General features: G+C 44.8%; 1 protein-coding gene across 3 annotated transcripts in view; it reads left to right on the forward strand.

Moving 5' to 3' along the window:
• adamts6 (ADAM metallopeptidase with thrombospondin type 1 motif, 6) overlaps positions 1 to 24,168 on the forward strand; it is a 136,017-nt gene that overhangs the window by 80,279 nt on the left and 31,570 nt on the right. For all 3 annotated transcript variants that reach the window (XM_071338982.1, XM_071338992.1, XM_071338998.1), the window contains exons 15-18: positions 3,506 to 3,608; positions 4,437 to 4,570; positions 14,108 to 14,231; positions 19,010 to 19,090. In XM_071338982.1, the coding sequence (XP_071195083.1) occupies positions 3,506 to 3,608; positions 4,437 to 4,570; positions 14,108 to 14,231; positions 19,010 to 19,090 (442 nt within the window). The remainder of the gene's footprint in view (positions 1 to 3,505; positions 3,609 to 4,436; positions 4,571 to 14,107; positions 14,232 to 19,009; positions 19,091 to 24,168) is intronic.

Raw genomic sequence — 24,168 nt, forward strand, 5'->3', positions numbered from 1 at the left:
TTGTTCTGTGAGATAGTGTGGCCTACCACTTCGCGGCTGAGCCGTTGTTGCTCCTAGACGTTTCCACTTCACAATAACAGCACCTACAGTTGATCCGGGGAAGCTCTAGCAGGGCGTAAATTTGACAAACTGACTTGTTAGAAAGGTGGCATCCTATTACAGCGCCACGTTGAAAGTCACTGAGGTCTTCAGTAAGGCCATTCTGCTGCCAATGTTTGTCTATTGAGATTATATGGCTGTGTGCTCGGTTTTATATACCTGTCAGCAACGGATGTGGCTGAAATTGCCGAATCCACTAATTTGAAGGGGTGTCCACATACTTTTGTATATATAGTGTATGTGTTAGAGATACGAAACAGCAAAATACTAATCCTTGTTCAATTAAGAGTATTTTTTTTCTCCTCAAGGCTTTTTACATGACATGTTCTACTTAATAAGGCCCGAGGCAGTGTGGTGTATGGCCAATATACCACGGCTAAGGGCTTTTCTTACGCACGACGCAGCGCGTGGTGCTAGGACACAGCCCTTAGCCGTGGTATATTGACCATATTTCACAAACCCAGAGGTGCCTTATTGCTATTATAAACTGGTTACCAACATAATTAGAGCAGTACAAATAAACGTTTTGTCATACCCGTGGTATACGGTCTGATATACCACAGCTTTCAGCCAGTCAGCATTCAGGGCTTGAACCACCCAGTTTATTATCTGATTTAGCCACTATACCCTGTATTCCTGACCCTGAGTTGGCTCTAGAAAATGTCTCCTTCATATATATTCCTCTGGCAAATAAACACTCTGAATGAGCTATCTGAGCTCTTTCAGATGAGAAATCAGGCCTGGGCCAAAGCAAGGAAAGGTGACTCTGTAATGGACTGGCAATCTTTCAGACAATTGAGAAACAGATGTACTATCTCCATTAAGAAAGCTACATCAGGCTTCTTTTTAAGCTCTATCTCTGATCCTTCAACATTTTGGAAAACAGTAAATGCACTGATGCATACAAATCCCTTTTCTTCCCTGAAAGCAGGTTCTGTCTGACTCTGGCATCATAACTGAGAAGAATGAGATAAGTGATGCTTTTAATCATAATTTTATCTCTGCAGGCTTTTTATTTGAGAGAAACAGTGTTTTAACTGGTTAACCTCTGACGGTTAACCAGTCAACTTCTAGTGCATCTTTGTTTTCATTTCAACAATTTACTACCTGTGATGTGCTACAGTAGATGCCTTACTTAAGATTGGTGTAAAAAATCTAATCCACTGGGGCTGTTCAGACTCACTGTCTTGTGAGTGGAAACTTGTGCAATTTCAGTTTTAGACTGTAGCCAATAGGCTATTGTGGATATTGGAGCACAATGTAGGCCTACCAACAAAACCAAATGGAACAAATCCCAGAACATTTTCACATGGAAATAGCTTTTGATTTCTATGATGTAGCCTACAGTAGCCTACATGTGGTGTTCAATGAAGGCCTACATTGCGTGAGACTTTTAAAAACGTTTTTACATTATGAAGGGCTTGACATTAATTCATGATTTTGTACATGGTCTGTAACACCATGGGCCAAATAGGTGAATGTAAATTGCATTGTATTGTGTTGTAAATTCATTATTATTGCCATACAGAGAATTAGACAATGTAGCTAACCCCTCTGCCTATTGGCTTATTTCCATTATCAAGCCTGTCTAAAAATACAACACTGCCCCTTTAATTAAGACATAAGATTTTTACCTGACTGTCTTGTCAAAGACAGCTTGAAATGTAGCCTACACGTTTTGTGCTCTGGTAGGAAGCAGTAACTCCCCATTGCTGACCTATACTGATCTATAACTGGGCTAACAACTCGCTAACTAACAAAGAATATAATCAAATGTGCACACTGCGCTCTGATCTGATCTGAAAAGCGCATTCACTTGCATGGGCTACCCCTGCCAATAGAATTGTACTCTGTTGTGTTCTGGCTCTGCCTACAACAAAATAAAAGACTCAAACTTGGATTTGTTGGATTTGTTTTTGGTTTGTTGCATTGAAAAAGGCTGATATATTGTTGATTCGATCACAGAAAAAACATTGATCTACAGTACCAGTCAAAAGTTTGGACACACCTACTCATTCAAGGGTTTTTCTTTATTTTTACTATTTTCTACATTGTAGAATAATAGTGAAGACATCAAAACTATGAAATAACACATATGGAATCATGCAGTAACCCAAAAAGTGTTAAACAAATCAAAATATATTTGAGATTCTCAAAGTAGCCACCCTTTGCCTTGATGACAGCTTTGCACACTCTTGGCATTCCCTCAACCAGCAACACCCGGAATCCTTTTCCAACAGTCTTGAAGGAGTTCCCACATATGCTGAGCACTTGTTGGCTGCTTTTCCTTCACTCTGCAGTCCAACTCATCCCAAACCATTTTAATTGGGTTGAGGTCGAGTGATTGTGTAGGCCAGGTCATCTGATGCAGCACTCCATCTGATGCAGCATAGTAATGAAAGTCGGTCACTTTCCTTCAGCTGAGTTCAGGCCTGTAGTGTTTGTGTGTGTGTGTGGTTCAGTCCTGTTTAGCCTGCTCTACTTTCAGCCTGTGAGATATAGCTTTGACCTGAGCTAACTCAGAGTATTTATTTGTCCTGAGGGAAAGTGCTGCTGGCTTTCACACACGCACGCACGCACACACACACACACACACACACACACACACACACACACACACACACACACACACACACACACACACACACACACACACACACACACACACACACACACACACACACACACACACACACACACACACAGGCATACACACACACACACACACACACACACACACACACACACACACACACACACACACACACACACACACACACACACACACACACACACACACACACACCCCGTTTTAGGAACGTCTTTACAGACAACAGGCTAGTTAAACTAGGCTTTGTAAACTACCCTGACATATAATTATTTTTTATTTATTTTAATTTTTTATTATAAATATATTATTTAAATGTTTTACCCCCTTTATCTCCCCAATTTCATGGTATCCAATTAGTAGTAGTTACTGTCTTGTCTCATCGCTGCAACTCCCGTACGGACTCGGGAGAGGCGAAGGTCGAGAGCCATAGGTCCTCCGAAACACAACCCAACCTAGCCGCACTGCTTCTTGACACAACGTGCATCCAACCCGGAAGCCAGCCGCACCAATGTGTCGGAGGAAACACCGTACACCTGGCGACCTGGTCAGCGTGCACTGCGCCCGGCCCGCCACAGGAGTCGCTAGTGCGCGATGAGAAAAGGATATCCCTGCCGGCCAAACCCTCCCCAACCCGGACGACGCTGGGCCAATTGTGCGTCGCCCCATGAGCCTCCCGGTCGCGGCCGGCTGCGGCAGAGCCTGGGCTCGAACCCAGAATCTCTGGTGGCACAGCTAGCACTGCGATGCATACCCTGACATATTCTAACGTTTTGTTTTTGTTTTGCTGTTTTCCAGGCGTGTCCATCGGGATCCCGGGATTTCCGTGAGAAGCAGTGTGCCGACTTCGACAGTTTGCCGTTCCGTGGGAAATACTACAACTGGAAGCCCTACACCGGAGGTGAGATCGGAATAATGCGTCAATCCATCCATCGCTCCACTCCATCGCTCTGTTTTTCTCCACCCGTTTGTAGTTGTGTGTGTGTGTAACGGTGGTTTATGTTGGCAGCCCCAGCTATCTCTCCAGGTGACAGTGCTGTAGTGACGTCAGCCCCCAGGTCCAGGATCAGATCTAGGCATGACGAATAGAACTCTTTATTACTATCAACAAGCTCTAGAGGAGAGCAGAGGAGCACAGCTCAGTACTGGCCTTACTTGGTCTCCTGGGACTCCTAGCTCACAACTAACACCACAAAAGGAATTCTGTGCTTTCTTAAATCCATATAGTGAACAGAATTATTTTCTTATACTGTAGATAGATGAATTCCTACTGATGTCACTCGTCATGGCACACGTGATGGGGATGATGTGAATCAGCTGTTATAGAACGTGTTATAATTTGTGTGGGAACCTGTAATCCTTCTGGCTGAACCTTAGTTTTCTGTCTGGGCCCTCTACTTCCTGTTTGTAGGTGTTGGCCCAGGTTACTGTCTCTGTGACAAATGTCTCTAATGACTCTATGTTTGTGGTCAATGTGGCTCAGTCAGTAAAACATGGTGCCTACAAGGGTTGTGGTTTGATTCCCCCTGGTGCCACCCGTATGTAAAATGTATGCATGACTGTACGTCGTTTTGGTTAAAAGCGTCTGCTAAATGGCATATATTATATATTCCGTTTTCGCTGAACTCTCCCTACTGTATTTATAACTACGTGTACATGACTTGTCACCTGCCCTGTGGAAGTGTGTCCACTACGTTTGACCTTGTGACCTCTGCCCTGTGTGCTCCAGGTGGTGTGAAGCCGTGTGCTCTGAACTGTCTGGCGGAGGGATATAACTTCTACACTGAGCGCTCCCCGGCCGTCATCGATGGAACACGCTGCCAGGCCGACTCATTGGACATCTGCATCAATGGAGAGTGCAAGGTGAGAGAGATAGTGAGAGAGAGAGAGATAGTGGGAGTAAGAGAGAGAAAGAGAGACAGAGACAGACAGAGACAAAGAGAGAGAAAGAGGAAGAGAAAGGGTGTCTATCTATCTATCTGTCTGTCTGCGTGAGTGTGGTAAGTGTTCTTGCAACGTAGTGGTGGTTACATCAAGGTTCAATGACTGTAAATTGCCCCAAATAAGAGCGTCTGCTTAAAGGACACTCGTAGAAAAAAGGGTTTGAAAAGGGTTCTTCGGCTATCCCCATAGGATAACCCTTTTTGGTTCCAGGTAGAACTCTATAGGGTTTCCATGTAGAACCCTCTGTTTAAAGGGTTATACATGGAACTCAAAAGGGTTCTTCAAAGAGACACGGCTTTCAGCCAATCCTCCTATGGGGACAGCCGAAGATCCCTTTTAGGTGACTCCCACACTTTGTGCTGTGAGTCACCCCACTCAACAAGACAAAGATCAATCAGACCCATGCTGCTTCCAGCCAGAATCCAGCCAGTGTGAGCCTAAATAAGACAGCCTGTGGTCCAGAGCCCACCAGTGTGACCCTAAATAAGACAGCCTGTGGTCCAGAGCCCACCAGTGTGACCCTAAATAAGACAGCCTGTGGCCCAGAGCCCACCAGTGTGACCCTAAATAAGACAGCCTGTGGTCCAGAGCCCACCAGTGTGACCCTAAATAAGACAGCCTGTGGCCCAGAGCCCACCAGTGTGACCCTAAATAAGACAGCCTGTGGCCCAGAGCCCACCAGTGTGACCCTAAATAAGACAGCCTGTGGCCCAGAGCCCACCAGTGTGACCCTAAATAAGACAGCCTGTGGCCCAGAGCCCACCAGTGTGACCCTAAATAAGACAGCCTGTGGCCCAGAGCCCACCAGTGTGACCCTAAATAAGACAGCCTGTGGCCCAGAGCCCACCAGTGTGACCCTAAATAAGACAGCCTGTGGCCCAGAGCCCACCAGAGTGACCCTAAATAAGACAGCCTGTGGTCCAGAGCCCACCAGTGTGACCCTAAATAAGACAGCCTGTGGCCCAGAGCCCACCAGTGTGACCCTAAATAAGACAGCCTGTGGCCCAGAGCCCACCAGTGTGATCCTAAATAAGACAGCCTGTGGTCCAGAGCCCACCAGTGTGACCCTAAATAAGACAGCCTGTGGCCCAGAGCCCACCAGTGTGACCCTAAATAAGACAGCCTGTGGCCCAGAGCCCACCAGTGGGTACTGACTAACCCATAGGAGAAGCACTCTACCATGGACATGACCTTATTACATTATAACCAACAAGGTAATAAAATAGATGGCTGTAACATAATGTAATGGAACTGTCCATGAGGCTTTCCTGACCAGGAAACCTGACCCTCTGACTCAGTTTGTACAGTTTGTAGTCACACTGTTTGTGTTGATTAGACTCATTGGACATCTGCATCAATGGAGAGTGCAAGGTGAGAGAGAGAGGAGTAATCTGAAAATCGCTGTTTATTACTGAGATCTGGGACCTAATGTTGTCTTTGTTCCGTGTGTGTACACTGTACAGAACAATGAGTTAGGGTTTTTGTGTATGTGTGTTTGTGTGTGTGTGTAAGCCTGTGTGTGTGTGTGTGTGTGTGTGTGTGTGTGTGTGTGTGTGTGTGTGTGTGTGTGTGTGTGTGTGTGTGTGTGTGTGTGTGTGTGTGTGTGTGTGTGTGTGTGTGTGTGTGTGTGTGTGTGTGTGTGTGTGTGTGTGTGTGTGTGTGTGTGTGTGTGTGTGTGTGTGTGTGTGTGTGTGTGTGTGTGTGTGTGTGTGTGTGTGTGTGTGTGTGTGTGTGTGTGTGTATGCCTGTGTGTGTGTGTTGGAGGTTTCTTCCTGCAGAACACTGGGACACATTCATTCCTAGTCACAGTACAAGGTCTATTTTTTTATTTCAGCAGTAGTTGGTCTTATGGAGTATCTGACATGGTGTGCTAAACCTCTGGAACACCGTCTGCTTGGAGGCTGCTCAGAAATGCTCAATATAATGTGTATAGGCTTACACATGTGTTGGGAGAAAGACAGAGGGGGAGAGAGAACAATGAGAAAATGAAAGAAAGAAGAACGTGATAGGGATAGAGCAGAGACATGGAGAGACTGAGAAGGAGAGAGAGAACAGACAGAGCAGAGAAATGGAGAGACTGAGAAGGAGAGAGAGAACAGACAGAGCAGAGAAATGGAGAGACTGAGAAGGAGAGAGAGAACAGACAGAGCAGAGAAATGGAGAGACTGAGAAGGAGAGAGAACAGATAGAGCAGAGAAATGGAGAGATTGAGAAGGAGAGAGAGAACAGACAGAGCAGAGAAATGGAGAGACAGAAGGAGAGAGAGAACAGGCAGAGCAGAGAAATGGAGAGATTGAGAAGGAGAGAGAGAACAGACAGAGCAGAGAAATGGAGAGACAGAAGGAGAGAGAACAGAGAGCAGAGAAATGGAGAGATTGAGAAGGAGAGAGAGAACAGACAGAGCAGAGAAATGGAGAGACTGAGAAGGAGAGAGAGAACAGACAGAGCAGAGAAATGGAGAGACTGAGAAGGAGAGAGAACAGACAGAGCAGAGAAATGGAGAGACTGAGAAGGAGAGAGAACAGATAGAGCAGAGAAATGGAGAGATTGAGAAGGAGAGAGAGAACAGACAGAGCAGAGAAATGGAGAGACTGAGAAGGAGAGAGAGAACAGACAGAGCAGAGAAATGGAGAGACTGAGAAGGAGAGAGAGAACAGACAGAGCAGAGAAATGGAGAGACTGAGAAGGAGAGAGAACAGATAGAGCAGAGAAATGGAGAGATTGAGAAGGAGAGAGAGAACAGACAGAGCAGAGAAATGGAGAGACAGAAGGAGAGAGAGAACAGATAGAGCAGAGAGATTGAGAAGGAGAGAGAACAGATAGAGCAGAGACATGGAGAGATTGAGAAGGAGAGAGAGAACAGATAGAGCAGAGAGATTGAGAAGGAGAGAGAACAGATAGAGCAGAGAAATGGAGAGATTGAGAAGGAGAGAGAGAACAGACAGAGCAGAGAAATGGAGAGATTGAGATGGAGAGAGATCAGACAGAGCAGAGAAATGGAGAGATTGAGAAGGAGAGAGAGAACAGGTAGAGCAGAGAATGTTACACATCCGCCACGCTGATCCTCAACACGGGGCCCCTCCAGGACCTCTATATCAGGCTGTGTCAGAGGAAGACCCTAAAAATTGTCAAAGACTCCAGCCACCCTAGTCATAGACTGTTCTCTCTGCTACCGCACGGCAAGCGGTACCGGAGCGCCAAGTCTAGGTCCAAAAGGCTTCTTAACAGCTTCTACCCCCAAGCCTTAAGACTCATGAACAGCAAATCAAATGGCTACTCAGACTATTTGCATTGTCCCCTCCCCTTTGTTTTTACCCCCCTTCTGTTATGCTGCTACTCTCTGTTTATTATCTATGCATAGTCACTTTAACTCTACCTACAGTACATGTACATATTACCTCATATTACTAACTTACCTCGACTAACTGGTGCCCCCGCACATTGACTCTGTACTGATACCCCCTGATAGCCTCGCTCCTGTTATTTTACTGCTGCTCTTTAATTATTAGTTATTTTTATTTTTTCTTATTTATTTTTTACTTAACACTTATTTTTCTTAAAACTGCATTATTGTTTAAGGGCTTGTAAGTAAGCATTTCACCTGTTGTATTCGGCGCATGTGACAAATAAAACTCTAGTTGAGTCTAGCTGATAGGTAATCAACTAGCTGGGCTAATCTAACTAGCTTGTCCTGTGTTGCATATTATCGATGCGGTGCCTGTTAATTTATCATTGAATCACAGCCTACTTCGCCAAACGGATGATTTAACAAGCGCATTCGTGAAAAAAAGCACTGTCGTTGCACCAATGTGTACCTAACCATAAACATCAATGCCTTTCTTAAAATCAATACACAAGTATATATTTTTAAACCTGCATATTTAGTTAATATTGCCTGCTAACATGAATTTCTTTTAACTAGTTTAATTGTGTCACTTCTCTTGCGTTCTGTACAACTGAGTCAGGGTATATGCAGCAGTTTGGGCCGCCTGGCTCGTTGCGAACTGTGTGAAGATCATTGCTTCCTAACAAAGTCAGCCAACTTCGCCAAACGGGGGATGATTTAACAAAAGCGCATTTGCGAAAAAAGCACAATCGTTGCACGAATGTACCTAACCATAAACATCAATGCCTTTCTTAAAATCAATACACAGAAGTATATATTTTTAAACCTGCATATTTAGTTAAAAGAAATGAATGTTAGCAGACAATATTAACTAGGCAAATTGTGTCACTTCTCTCGCGTTCATTGCACGCAGAGTCAGGGTATATGCAACAGTTTGGGCCGCCTGGCTCTTTGCGAACTAATTTGCCAGAATTGTACATAATTATGACACATGGAAGGTTGTGCAATGTAACAGCAATTTTTAGACTTATGGATGCCACCCGTTAGATTAAATACGGAACGTTTCCGTATTTCACTGAAAGAATAAACATTTTGTTTTCTAAATGATAGTTTCCGGATTTGACCATATTAATGACCTAAGGCTCGTATTTCTGTGTGTTATTATATTATAATTAAGTCTATGATTTGATAGCGCAGTCTGACTGAGTGGTGGTAGGCAGCAGCAGGCTCATAAGCATTCATTCAAACAGCACTTTCCTGCGTTTGCCAGCAGCTCTTCCCAATGCTTCAAGCATGTTTATATGACTTCAAGCCTATCAACTCCCGAGATTAGGCTGGCAATACTAAAGTGCCTATTAGAACATCCAATAGTCAAAGGTATATGAAATACAAATAGTATAGAGAGAAATAGTCCTATAATAACTACAACCTAAAACTTCTTACCTGGGAATATTGAAGACTCATGTTAAAAGGAACCACCAGCTTTCATATGTTCTCATGTTCTGAGCAAGGAACTTAAACGTTAGCTTTCTTACATGGCACATATTGCACTTTTACTTTCTTCTCCAACACTTTGTTTTTGCATTATTTAAACCAAATTTAACATGTTTCATTATTTATTTGAGACTAAATAGATTTTATTGATGTATTATATTAAGTTAAAATATAAGTGTTCATTGTTCATTCAGTATTGTTGTAATTGTCATTATTACAAATATATATATAAATATCGGCTTTTTTTGGTCCTCCAATAATTGGTATCTGTATTGGCGTTGAAAAATCACAATCGGTCGACCTCTAGTAAATTCCATTGAAACGTGCCGCCCTGCCGAAGTCGTCACTGACATGAGAATGAGAGCATTATAAATGGAAACCCCACACACTGACGCTGAGACTGTTCACGCTGTTGCCAGGCAAACATTCAGACAAAACCAATCAAGGCAGAGTAATTCACCACGAATGGCGAACACAGATAGCCCCATAGCGTGCAAATACTGTGGAAATGCACACGCAAGACGCAAAGAGCACTGCCCTGCCTATGGAAAACCATGCAGAACTTGTGGAGCTAATAAACACTTTGCAAAAGTGTGTCTCAAAAGCAAAAGAAAGGTGAGTGAGGGCAAGATTCACTGTGTTGATGATGTCACTCATTGATCAGAACAGTGAAAGTGACATTTACATGTATGAATCCATTGGGGGTGTACACTCAAGAGGGAAGAAATTGTTTGTGACACTACGATTACACAACAAGCAACAACAATGTCAACTGGATTCCGGTGCTACGTGCAACGTAATGAGCTACAAAGACAAAATCAATCTGGAACCTGACACACATCTCTTGCCCAGCGATACTAGACTAAAGCTGTACCCAGGAGAGCTAATGAGCTCTATGGGCACCTTTGAGACCGAATGTGTTATTCGGGGAGACAAATACAAGCTGGAGTTTGAGATCGTGAAAAGCAGTCAACATCCTCTCCTCTGAGGCTATACATTTGAACGCCTGGAACTGATGCAGTTCACCGTACCAAATGACCTGCACATCGTGGAGCATGTCCGACATGGACCCCCCTCCAAAGAACAACTACTCAGCAGATATGACGATGTATTCAACAGACCTGTTGAATCAGTACCTGGAGAGGTACATTTTGAATTGGATGACAGTGTCACTCCAGTCTAGTGTGCTTCTCGTAATGTGCCCATTGCAATGAAAGTGGCTGTGAAGGCCCAGCTGGACAAGTATGAGGCCGATGGCCACATGACATCTGTGACTGAACCAACTGACTGGATCAGCAATATGGTCATAGTGAAAAAACCAGAGAAGCTGAGAGTCGACCCAAAGCATCTGAACCAAGAACTGAAACGTTCCCACTACATCATGCCAACACTGGAGGATGTCCTCTACAAGCTTCCCAAGGCCAGGATTTTCACCTTGGTGGATGCCCGAGATGCATTCCTGCAATGTAAGTAAAAGCAGCTTCATGACTACCTTCTGAACCCCCTGGGGTCGGAAACACTGACTCAAGCTCCCCTTTGGTGTCTCCGAGGCGCCTGAGGTAGACCAACACAAGCAGCACGAGTTACTGGCTGGGCTCAAGGACATTGAACCCATCGCCGATGATGTCCTGATCGTAGGATATGGTGACACAGACGAAGAAGCAGAACGCGACCACAATGTGAAGCTCCTGGCACTGATGGAGCATTGCCGATCAGTTAAGCTTCGTCTTGGCCTGAAGAAGCTGCAGTTCAAGGTGAAAGACGTCTACTTCCATGGCCACATTCTCTCTGCAAAAGGCCTGAAGCCGGACCCAGACAAGTTCCGAGCGATCCTCGACATGCCAAACCCGTCTGATGCAAAAGGAGTACAGCGTCTCATCGGCACACCTATCAGCAGTCTGTGAGCCTCTGCACCGGCTGCTGGACTAAGACACACCATGGCACTGGCTATCCAAACACGAGGCCTCAGTGCAGGAGATTAAATCTCTGGCTTCATCCATGCCTGTGTTGCTCTACTACGACGTTACGAAGCCTGTCACAATCCAGAGCGACTCCAGGCAATGTGGACTTGGATGCTGCCTTAGGCAGGAAGGCGGGCCCGTTGCATTTGCCTCGAGAGCGCTCATCCCCACCAAACAAAACTATGCACAAATTGAGAAAGAGTGCCTCAGCATCGTCTGTTCTCCTGCCAGTGCTTCCATCACGACTTATATGGTCACAGCTGAAACTGACCACAAACCACTCATTGCCATATTCAGTAAACCTCTCCTCAATGAGCCCAAGATGCTTCAAAGCATGCTCCTGACTCTGCAAAATTACAGCCTGAAGGTCATCTACAAGCCGGGACCAGAGATGTATACACACTGAGCAGGGCAACAACACAACACATAGGCAGAGGCACTGCCTATCAGCGGCATGCCATCTGTTTGCTACAGCAGGAACAACAAGATGTTCAACAGATCAATCAGGCAGACTACTTAAACGTCACAGGTCACCGCCTAGCCCAGATCAGACAACACACTGACAAGGCCGAACACCTGCAGTCACTGAAGTCCATGGTTTCCCACACGTTGGCCATACTGAAGGAGGAGACACCTTTCACAGCGAGAGAATAATGGACCTTTCGAGACGGGATCAGCAAAATGGCATCTTGTTCAGAGATCAGAAGATCATTATCTCCAAATCACTACGTCCAGAGATGTTTACTCGCATACACTCCAGTAACATTGGAGGTGCTACCACCAGGCACGTAAAACATTATACTGGCCAAACATGCAAGCAGAAATTAAAGACTTTGTCAGCAGCTGTACCACATGCAACAAGTACGCTCATGAACAGCAAAAGGAAACCATGATGTCAGATGGCCCACAAGGTCCTGGCAAATCATCAGCATGGACTTATTCAGCCACAGGCGAAAGGACTGTCTTCTCATCGTTGATCACTACTCTGACTTTTGTTTGCAGAGACGGTCATAAAGCGCTGCAAGGCGCAGTTTGCAAGGCAAGGCCAGCATGACAAGGTCATCACAGACAATGGCCCACAATTCACTGCACAGTTCAAGTGTTTCGCCTCAGAATGGGAGTTTGACCACGTGACCTCCTTTTCAAGGCACCCATAGGCAAATGGCAAGGCAGAGTCAGCTGTCAAGATTGCAAGAAACCTGTTACACAGGGCCTTGCGTGACAGCAACGACCACTGATATAAACCTGTTACGCAGGGCCTTGCATGATGCAACGACCCCTGATAGAAACCTGGTATGCAGGGCCTTGCGTGACGGAAATGACCCCTTGGAAAGGACAGTAGCCCAACACAACACCTTCTGTCCCGACGTCTGAAGACTACCATCCCTGTAGCCAACAAGCTACTTGAGCCCTGAGTCATGGTTGGCTTCACGGACAAACTACGTCACAGAAAGCAGCTCGCTAAGTGCTTCCGGACTGCTTGAGACCTACCAGAGCTGGAGGTGAAACGATAAGGATGAAACCGCTGCCGGGTGACCACTCAGGACTTTTTGAGGCCGGGCACGTGCCTACAGAGAGTTGCACCAGAGAGTTGCACCACATTCTTACCTGGTGGATGTCGGTGGCTCCCTTTATCGTTGTAGTCAGGTGGATCTGCGCGTAGCAGAGCAGACAAACCAGAACACACCATACACTCACCTAGATGAGCTGGATCACAGCCCAGGCCTAAAGGCAAGGGGTGCAGAATTGAGACATGAGCCAACTGAGGGTGAGGCTTCTACCTCACCAGGCTCTCCAGCTCGTGACCCTTGACCTACCCCTGTCAGAGCCCATACTTACTCACAGGTGGTTCGGCTGTGGAAGCCACCGGACAGGCTTACTCTGTAAGGAAGTGCCTGTGTTAACCTGTCCTCTGTTACATAAAACAATAGTTTAAAGAAAAGAGGAAGACGACAACTGAAGTAAAAAGAAAATGTAATTAATTTTAATTTGTTATGACTTGAGTGTTAAAAACTTAATGTTATGCTGTTATGTTTGCACTTTCTATTGAAAAGGATGGTGTTACGGAGTCTAGTTGATAGGTAATCAACTAGCTGGGCTGCTCCCCGGACCCTGTATGTAGGGACTTGTACAATACTTGAACATGACTATTGAACTTGACATTTGTGTCTGTCTTTATTATTTAATCTGACATATCATACAGAAACAGAGACAGACAGAGAGTGAGAGAGAAAGAGGCAAAGAGTGATTGTGAGGGATATCTGTGAGAATGTATTTTTCTCTCCTGTTGTTAAGGTGACACCCATAATTCCCCCATCACATTTTAGAGTCTCAATTATCTTAAAACAGTCTATAAAATGCTGAAATACTTACTTTACTGTAACTCTCTAAAGAGACTGGCTATATGTCAGCCTGACCTTCTCATCCTACTGTAATTCTACTGTTGGTAGTACCCAGGTACTATCGAATCATGAGTCAGCATTTTAATTTACGTAAAACTGCTGCTCCATGCAGCTTCCACAGACATAAAGTAATTTCTTTAGCACTTGTCTTTATTACTATGATATTATTATGGTATTATTAAACAGTATTATTATGGTATACTGTAAGTTGTACTTGATGTAATATAACATGGTACCATGTCTCCTCTCTCAGCACGTAGGCTGTGACAACATCCTGAGCTCAGACGCCAAGGAGGACCGCTGTCGGGTGTGTGGAGGGGACGGCAGCACCTGTGAGGCCACAGAGGGACTGTTCAATGACTCTCTGCCCAGAGGAGGTAAGCCCCAGGCTGGGGACAGAACCTGATAGGGCTCCTTACTTCAGGTGTGCAAATGTTTAAGTTCCATACAAAGAAAAAGGCAGTGTATTGTGTAAAGAAGAGAAGCGTAGAGAAGAGAAGAGAAGAAGAGTTTATAGTGTACAGAAGACAGGAGTAGAGAAGAGAAGAAGAGTTTATAGTGTACAGAAGACAGGAGTAGAGAAGAGAAGAAGAGTTTATAGTGTACAGAAGACAGGAGTAGAGAAGAAGAGTTTATAGTGTAGAGAAGACAGGAGTAAAGAAGAAGCGTTTATAGTGTAGAGAAGACAGGAGTAGAGAAAAAGAGTTTATAGTGTACAGAAGACAGGAGTAGAGAAGAGAAGAAGAGTTTATATTGTAGAGAAGACAGGAGTGTATAGAGCAGAGTAAATTATGTTTCTGAGAGTGTCCGCTACTCTGTGCGATCTGAAAGCTGCCAAACACTGCACATTTGTAATAACTTTCCGGGAGACACATCCCCATGCTGAAAAGCAAGGTGAAAACTATTTTTGGCAGAGCAGCCCTGTCCAAGGGCCAACAGAGCACTGTAGCCAAAACACTTAATTTTTCATGGAAATCTTTCCCCCCTTTGTTACCCAATGATAAAGCATATGTTTTTGGGAGTTGAGAAACATGTTGTCAAAACATAAATGGAAGAATAATATATTCACATTAACTACATCATCCAATGAAGAACTCATAGTGGAGATATGGCTTCATCCTGGCACTGGGTCCTAGACTAGTTGAGATATGGCTTCATCCTGGCTCTGGCTCCAAGAATACTGGAGATATGGCTTCATCCTGGTTCCAGGTCCAAGACTAGTGGAGATATGGCTTTATTCTGGCTCTGGGTTCAAGACTACTGAAGATATGGCTTCCCGCTCTGCCCTCAGACAAACCATCAAACATGCAAAGCGTCAATACAGGACTAAGATTGAATCCTACTACACCGGCTTTGACGCTCGTCGGATGTGGCAGGGCTTGTAAACTTTTACGGACTACAAAGGGAAACCCAGCCGCGAGCTGCATAGTGAAGCAAGCCAACCAGATGAGCTAAATGCCTTTTATGCTCGCTTCGAGGCAAGCAACACTGAAGCATGCATGAGAGCACCAGCTGTTCCGGACAAATCCGTAGCCTACGTGAGCAAGACCTTTAAACAGGTCAACATTCACAAGGCCGCTGGGCTATCCGGATTACCAGGACGTGTACTCAGAGCATGCGCGGACCAACTGGCAAGTGTCTTCACTGACATCTTCAACCTCTTCCTGACCGAGTCTGTAATACCTACATGTTTCAAGCGGACCACCATAGTCCAAGAAAGTGAAGGTAACCTGCCTAAATGACTACCGCCCTGTAGCACTCATGTTGGTAGTCATGAAGTGCTTTGAAAGGCTGGTCATGGCTCACATCAACACCATCATCCCGGAAACCTTAGACCCACTCCAATTTGCATACCGCCCCAACAGATCCACAGATGACGCAATCTCAATCGATATCCACACAGCCCTTTCCCACCTGGACAAAAGGAACACCTACAGTGGGGAGAACAAGTATTTGATACACCGCCGATTTTGCAGGTTTTCCTACTTACAAAGCATGTAGAGGTCTGTCATTTTTATCATAGGTACACTTCAACTGTGAGAGACAGGATCTAAAACAAAAATCCAGAAAATCACATTGTATAATTTTTAAGTATTTAATTTGCATTTTATTGCATGACATAAGTATTTGATACATCAGAAAAGCAGAACTTAATATTTGGTACAGAAACCTTTGTTTGCAATTACAGAGTTCATACGTTTCCTGTAGTTCTTGACCAGGTTTGCACACACTGCAGCAGGGATTTTGGCCCACTCCTCCATACAGACCTTCTCCAGATCCTTCAGGTTTCGGGGCTGTCGCTGGGCAATACGGACTTTCAGCTCCCTCCAAAGATTTTCTATTGGGTTCAGGTCTGGAGACTGTCTAGGCCACTCCAGGACCTTGAAATGCTTCTTACGGAGCCACTCCTTAGTTGCCCTGGCTGTGTGTTTCGGGTCGTTGTCATGCTGGAAGACCCAGCCACGACCCATCTTCAATGCTCTTACTGAGGGAAGGAGGTTGTTGGCCAAGATCTCGCGATACATGGCCAAATCCATCCTTCCCTCAATACAGTGCAGTCGTCCTGTCCCCTTTGCAGAAAAGCATCCCCAAAGAATGATGTTTCCACCTCCATGCTTCACGGTTGGGATGGTGTTCTTGGGGTTGTACTCATCCTTCTTCTTCCTCCAAACACGGCGAGTGGAGTTTAGACCAAAAAGCTCTATTTTTGCCTCATCAGACCACATGACCTTCTCCCATTCCTCCTCTGGATGATCCAGATGGTCATTGGCAAACTTCAGACGGGCCTGGACATGCACTGGCTTGAGCAGGGGGACCTTGCGTGCACTGCAGGATTTTAATCCATGACGGCGTGGTGTGTTACTAATGGTTTTCTTTGAGATTGTGGTCCCAGCTCTCTTCAGGTCATTGACCAGGTCCTGCCGTGTAGTTCTGGGCTGATCCCTCACCTTCTTCATGATCATTGATGCCCCACGAGGTGAGATCTTGCATGGAGCCCCAGACCGAGGGTGATTGACCGTCATCTTGAACGTCTTCCATTTTCTAATAATTGCGCCAACAGTTGTTGCCTTCTCACCAAGCTGTTTTTCTATTGTCCTGTAGCCCATCCCAGCCTTGTGCAGGTCTACAATTTTATCCCTGATGTCCTTACACAGCTCTCTGGTCTTGGCCATTGTGGAGAGGTTGGAGTCTGTTTGATTGAGTGTGTGGACAGGTGTCTTTTATACAGGTAACGAGTTCAAACAGGTGGAGTTAATACAGGTAATGAGTGGAGAACAGGAGGGCTTCTCAAAGAAAAACTAACAGGTCTGTGAGAGCCGGAATTCTTACTGGTTGGTAGGTGATCAAATACTTATGTCATGCAATAAAATGCAAATTAATTACTTAAAAATCATACAATGTGATTTTCTGGATTTTTGTTTTAGATTCCATCTCTCACAGTTGAAGTGTACCTATGATAAAAAGTACAGACCTCTACATGCTTTGTAAGTAGGAAAACCTGCAAAATTGACAGTGTATCAAATACTTGTTCTCCCCACTGTATGTGAGAATGCTGTTCATCGACTACAGCTCGGCATTCAACACCATAGTGCACACATAGCTCATCACTAAGCTAAGGACCCTGGGACTAAACACCTCCCTCTGCAACTGGATCCTGGACTTTCTGACGGGCCACCCCCAGGTGGTAAGGGTAGGCAACAACACATCTGCGCGCTGATCCTCAACACAGGGGCCCCTCAGGGGTGCATGCTTAGTCCTCTCCTGTACTCCCTGTTCATCCACGACTGCGTGACCAAGCACGACTCCAACACCATCATTAAGTTTGCTGAAGACACAACGATGGTAGGCCTGATCACCGATAATGATGAGACAGCCTATAAGGAGGAGGTCAGAGACCTGGCAGTGTGGTGCCAGGACAACAACCTCTCCCTCAACGTGAGCAAGACAAAGGAGCTGATCGTGAACTACAGGAAGAGGAGGGCCGAACATTCCCCCATTCACATTGCCGGGGCTGTAGTGGAGTGGGTCGAAAGGTGTCCACATCACCAACAAACCATCATGGTCCAAACACACCAAGACAGTCGTGAAGAGGGCACAACAACAGTCAGGAGACTGAAAAGATTTGGCATGGGTCCCCAGATCCTTAAAAAGTTCTACTGCTGCACCATCGATAGCATACTGACCGGTTGCATCCCCGCCTGGTATGGCAACTGCTCGGCATCCGACCGTAATGTGCTACAGAGGGTAGTGCGTATGGCCCAGTACATCACTGGGATCAACCTTCCTGCCATCCATGACCTCTATACTAGGCGGTGTCAGAGGAAGGCTAAAAAAATTGTCAAAGACTCCAGTCACCCAAGTCATAGACTGTTTTCTCTGCTTCCGGTATGGCAAGCGGTACCGGAGCGCCAAGTCTAGGTCCATAAGGCTCCTTAACAGCTTCTACCCCCAAGTCATAAGACTCCTGAACAACTAATCAAAAGGCCACCTGGACTATTTACATTGACCCACCACCGCCCTTTGTTTTTACACTGCTGCTACTCGCTGTTTATTATCTATGCATAGTCACTTTACCCCTACCTACATGTACAAATGACCTTGACTAACCGTACCCGCACATTGATTCTGTACCGGTACCCCCTGTATATAGCCTTGTTATTGTTATTTTATTGTGTTACTTTTTATTTTATTTTTACTTTAGTTTATATAGTAAATATTTTCTTAAATACATTTTTTTGAACTGCATTGTTGCTTAAGGGCTCATAAGTCAGCATTTCACAGTCAAGTCTACACCTGTTGTATTCAGCATTTCACAGTCGAGTCTACACCTGTTGTATTCAGCATTTCACAGTCGAGTCTACACCTGTTGTATTCAGCATTTCACAGTCGAGTCTACACCTGTTGTATTCAGCATTTCACAGTCAAGTCTACACCTGTTGTATTCAGCATTTCACAGTCGAGTCTACACCTGTTGTATTCAGCATTTCACAGTCGAGTCTACACCTGTTGTATTCAGCATTTCACAGTCGAGTCTACACCTGTTGTATTCAGCGCATGTGACAAATACAATTTGATTTGATTTGATTTTAGATACACAAAAACACTTTTTCCTTCTATGCTGTGTCTGTAATGGTTTTGTCCCCTTCTCTTCCAGGCTACATGGAGGCTGTTCAGATACCAAGGGGGTCAGTCCACATAGAAATCAAAGAAATTGCCATGTCCAAAAACTACATCGGTAAGGGATCTCTTTCATACACTATAAAATGAAACCAACAAGAAAAGTGACCATCGTCATTATAAGAAATGACACATTATTTTGATGACCCTTAATTTCTTATCATTCTATCCCTCTGTGAATGTTAAGAGTCATTATGGCCTGTTCTTAACTCCACACAACGTTTGAACAGTAATGGAAAGCAGTGTGAAATCAACCTGTATAACATTAGCAGTTTGGTTCTGTTCTTTGTTTAAAGATCCAGTCTTCCTCATCCCTAACACCTTGCTCAAAGGTGCGCCATCGTGCGCTATCGTGCATAAATGTATTTTGCCCCCCAACACCAAACGCGATCACGACACGCAGGTTAAAATATCAAAACAAACTCTGAACCAATTACATTAATTTGGGGACAGGTCGAAAAGCATTAAACATGTATGGTAATTTAGCTAGTTAGCTTGCACTTGCTAGCTAACGTTAATTTGTCCTATTTAGCTAGCTTGCTGTTGCTAGCTAATTTGTCCTGGGATATAAACATTGAGTTGTTATTTTACCTGAAATGCACAAGGATCTCTCCTCCGACAATTAATCCACACATAAAATGGCCAACCGAATAGTTTCTAGTCATCTCTCCTCCTTCCAGGCTTTTTCATCGTTTAAATTATATGGTGATCGCATCTAAACTTTCATTGTATTACCACGACTACCGGCAAAACAGTTTGTCTTTCTATCACCCACGTGGGTATAACCAATGAGGAGATGGCACGTGGGTACCTGCTTCTATAAACCAATGAGGAGATGGGAGAGGCAGGACTTGCAGCGCGATCTGCGTCAGAAATAGGAACGACATCTATTTTAGCCCTTGGTGTCGCAGACGCTCGTTGGCGCGCGCAAGCAGTGTGGGTGCAATAATTGAATAACATGGATTTCTAAATGTATTTTGCGACGCTCGCGCACGCGACGTGTCCGGTCTGGTCAGCATGTTAGTGCTGTCTCAGTCTAGAGCAGAGCAGACGATGCCATGAAGTAGTTTTAACTCACACTAAATGATTAGCTTCAACATTATTAAAACTATTCAGTGCATGTCCAGTGGTAGTCTTGGCGTTAGTCGCGCCATCTTAGTTCCAGACTAAACAGAAAAACAATCAAACAAGGGGATTTAAAATAGTGTTGTTGTCTGATCTGACATTAACTAGAGACAGAGCCGTGTGACAGAGTGGTGAAGTTTACTGCTGAGGGTGTTGATGGAGGACTGAAGTCAGGCTTTGAAACGTCAGGCGTCATTTGAGTTACAGACATGTGGTGACAGCCCTGTGGTGACAGCTCTGTGGTGACAGCCCTGTTGTGACAGCTTTGCAGTGACAGCACTGTGGTGACAGCCCTGTGGTGACAGCCCTATGGTTACAGCCCTGCAGTGACAGCTCTGCGGTGACAGCTCTGTGGTGACAGCCCTATGGCGACAGCCCTGCAGTGACAGCTCTGCGGTGACAGCTCTGTGGTGACAGCCCTGTGGTTACAGCCCTGTGGTGACAGCTTTGCAGTGACAGCTCTGCGGTGACAGCCCTGTGGTGACGGCCCTGTGGTGACAGCCATGTGGTGACATCTCAGTGGTGACAGCCATGTGGTGACATCTCAGTGGTGACAGCCATGTGGTGACAGCCATGTGGTGACATCTCAGTGGTGACAGCCATGTGGTGACATCTCAGTGGTGACAGCCATGTGGTGACAGCCATCTGGTGACATCTCTGTGGTGACAGCCATGTAGTGACAGCCATGTGGTGACAGCCATCTGGTGATATCTCTGTAGTGACAGCCATGTAGTGACATCTCTCATGGATTCAAGTGGATTCAATTATGTATGTAAAACATATAAACATATAAAAGTTGTTGTTCTATCCAAGTTTAACGATTGTCACTGTGTCCTATTGTGTAGACTGCACTCTCTATTTCCCTTCCAAGTAATGTGTGAGAGCTGACCATTTTAGCAGTAAAGATGGACTGAGAGCTGACCGTTTTAGCAGTAAAGATGGACTGAGAGCTGACCGTTTTAGCAGTAAAGATGGACTGAGAGCTGACCATTTTAGCAGTAAAGATGGACTGAGAGCTGACCGTTTTAGCAGTAAAGATGGACTGAGAGCTGACCATTTTAGCAGTAAAGATGGACTGAGAGCTGACCATTTTAGCAGTAAAGATGGACTGAGAGCTGAACATTATAGCAGTAAAGATGGACTGAGAGCTGACCATTTTAGCAGTAAAGATGGACTGAGAGCTGAACATTATAGCAGTAAAGATGGACTGAGAGTTGAACATTATAGCAGTAAAGATGGACTGAGAGCTGACCATTTTAGCAGTAAAGATGGACTGAGAGCTGACCGTTTTAGCAGTAAAGATGGACTGAGAGCTGACCATTTTAGCAGTAAAGATGGACTGAGAGCTGCCGTTTTAGCAGTAAAGATGGACTGAGAGCTGACCATTTTAGCAGTAAAGATGGACTGAGAGCTGAACATTTTAGCAGTGAAGATGGACTGAGAGCTGACCATTTTAGCAGTAAAGATGGACTGAGAGCTGCCGTTTTAGCAGTAAAGATGGACTGAGAGCTGACCATTTTAGCAGTAAAGATGGACTGAGAGCTGACCATTTTAGCAGTAAAGATGGACTGAGAGCTGACCATTTTAGCAGTAAAGATGGACTGAGAGCTGAACATTGTAGCAGTAAAGATGGACTGAGAGCTGACCGTTTTAGCAGTAAAGATGGACTGAGAGCTGACCGTTTTAGCAGTAAAGATGGACTGAGAGCTGAACATTATAGCAGTAAAGATGGACTGAGAGCTGACCGTTTTAACAGTAAAGATGGACTGAGAGCTGACCATTTTAGCAGTAAAGATGGACTGAGAGCTGAACATTGTAGCAGTAAAGATGGACTGAGAGCTGAACATGATAGCAGTAAAGATGGACTGAGAGCTGACCATTTTAACAGTAAAGATGGACTGAGAGCTGACCGTTTTCGCAGTAAAGATGGACTGAGAGCTGACCGTTTTCGCAGTAAAGATGGACTGAGAGCTGACCATTTTAGCAGTAAAGATGGACTGAGAGCTGACCATTATAGCAGTAAAGATGGACTGAGAGCTGCCGTTTTAGCAGTAAAGATGGACTGAGAGCTGACCATTTTAGCAGTAAAGATGGACTGAGAGCTGACCATTTTAGCAGTAAAGATGGACTGAGAGCTGACCATTTTAGCAGTAAAGATGGACTGAGAGCTGAACATTGTAGCAGTAAAGATGGACTGAGAGCTGACCGTTTTAGCAGTAAAGATGGACTGAGAGCTGACCATTTTAGCAGTAAAGATGGACTGAGAGCTGAACATTATAGCAGTAAAGATGGACTGAGAGCTGACCGTTTTAACAGTAAAGATGGACTGAGAGCTGACCATTTTAGCAGTAAAGATGGACTGAGAGCTGAACATTGTAGCAGTAAAGATGGACTGAGAGCTGAACATTATAGCAGTAAAGATGGACTGAGAGCTGACCATTTTAGCAGTAAAGATGGACTGAGAGCTGAACATTATAGCAGTAAAGATGGACTGAGAGCTGACCGTTTTAACAGTAAAGATGGACTGAGAGCTGACCGTTTTAGCAGTAAAGATGGACTGAGAGCTGACCATTTTAGCAGTAAAGATGGACTGAGAGCTGAACATTGTAGCAGTAAAGATGGACTGAGAGCTGACCGTTTTAGCAGTAAAGATGGACTGAGAGCTGACCATTTTAGCAGTAAAGATGGACTGAGAGCTGAACATTATAGCAGTAAAGATGGACTGAGAGCTGACCGTTTTAACAGTAAAGATGGACTGAGAGCTGACCATTTTAGCAGTAAAGATGGACTGAGAGCTGAACATTGTAGCAGTAAAGATGGACTGAGAGCTGACCGTTTTAGCAGTAAAGATGGACTGAGACTGACCGTTTTAGCAGTAAAGATGGACTGAGAGCTGACCGTTTTAGCAGTAAAGATGGACTGAGAGCTGACCGTTTTCGCAGTAAAGATGGACTGAGAGCTGACCGTTTTAACAGTAAAGATGGACTGAGAGCTGACCGTTTTCGCAGTAAAGATGGACTGAGAGCTGACCATTTTAGCAGTAAAGATGGACTGAGAGCTGACCATTTTAGCAGTAAAGATGGACTGAGAGCTGACCGTTTTAACAGTAAAGATGGACTGAGAGCTGACCGTTTTCGCAGTAAAGATGGACTGAGAGCTGACCATTTTAGCAGTAAAGATGGACTGAGAGCTGACCATTTTAGCAGTAAAGATGGACTGAGAGCTGACCGTTTTCGCAGTAAAGATGGACTGAGAGCTGACCATTTTAGCAGTAAAGATGGACTGAGAGCTGACCATTATAGCAGTAAAGATGGACTGAGAGCTGAACATTATAGCAGTAAAGATGGACTGAGAGCTGACCATTTTAGCAGTGAAGATGGACTGAGAGCTGAACATTGTAGCAGTAAAGATGGACTGAGAGCTGAATATTTTAGCAGTAAAGATGGACTGAGAGCTCAATATTTTAGCAGTAAAGATGGACTGAGAGCTGAATATTTTAGCAGTAAAGATGGACTGAGAGCTGAACATTATAGCAGTAAAGATGGACTGAGAGCTGACCATTTTAGCAGTAAAGATGGACTGAGAGCTGAATATTATAGCAGTAAAGATGGACTGAGAGCTGAATATTATAGCAGTAAAGATGGACTGAGAGCTGACCTTTTTTTTGTGTAGATGAGGTGGCAGTAAAGAATGAACTCTAATTTATCCCCCTAAACAGGAGGAGGAAAATAAATATTGTTGTAATAAAGTGTGTAAATGCTTTATGAGAGAGAGAGAGGAATGAGAGAGAGAGAGAGAGAGAGACAGATGGAGACAGAGAGACAGAGAAAAAGAGAGAGGTAGAGAGAGAGAGAGGTAGAGAGAGAGAGAGAGGTAGAGAGAGAGAGGTAGAGAGAGAGAGAGAGAGAGAGAGAGAGGTAGAGAGAGAGAGAGGTAGAGAGAGAGAGAGAGGGAGAGAGAGAGAGAGAGAGAGAGAGAGAGAGAGAGAGAGAGAGAGAGAGAGAGAGAGAG

Source organism: Salvelinus alpinus, chromosome 1, assembly GCF_045679555.1.
Source record: "Salvelinus alpinus chromosome 1, SLU_Salpinus.1, whole genome shotgun sequence".
Taxonomy (NCBI): domain Eukaryota; kingdom Metazoa; phylum Chordata; class Actinopteri; order Salmoniformes; family Salmonidae; genus Salvelinus; species Salvelinus alpinus.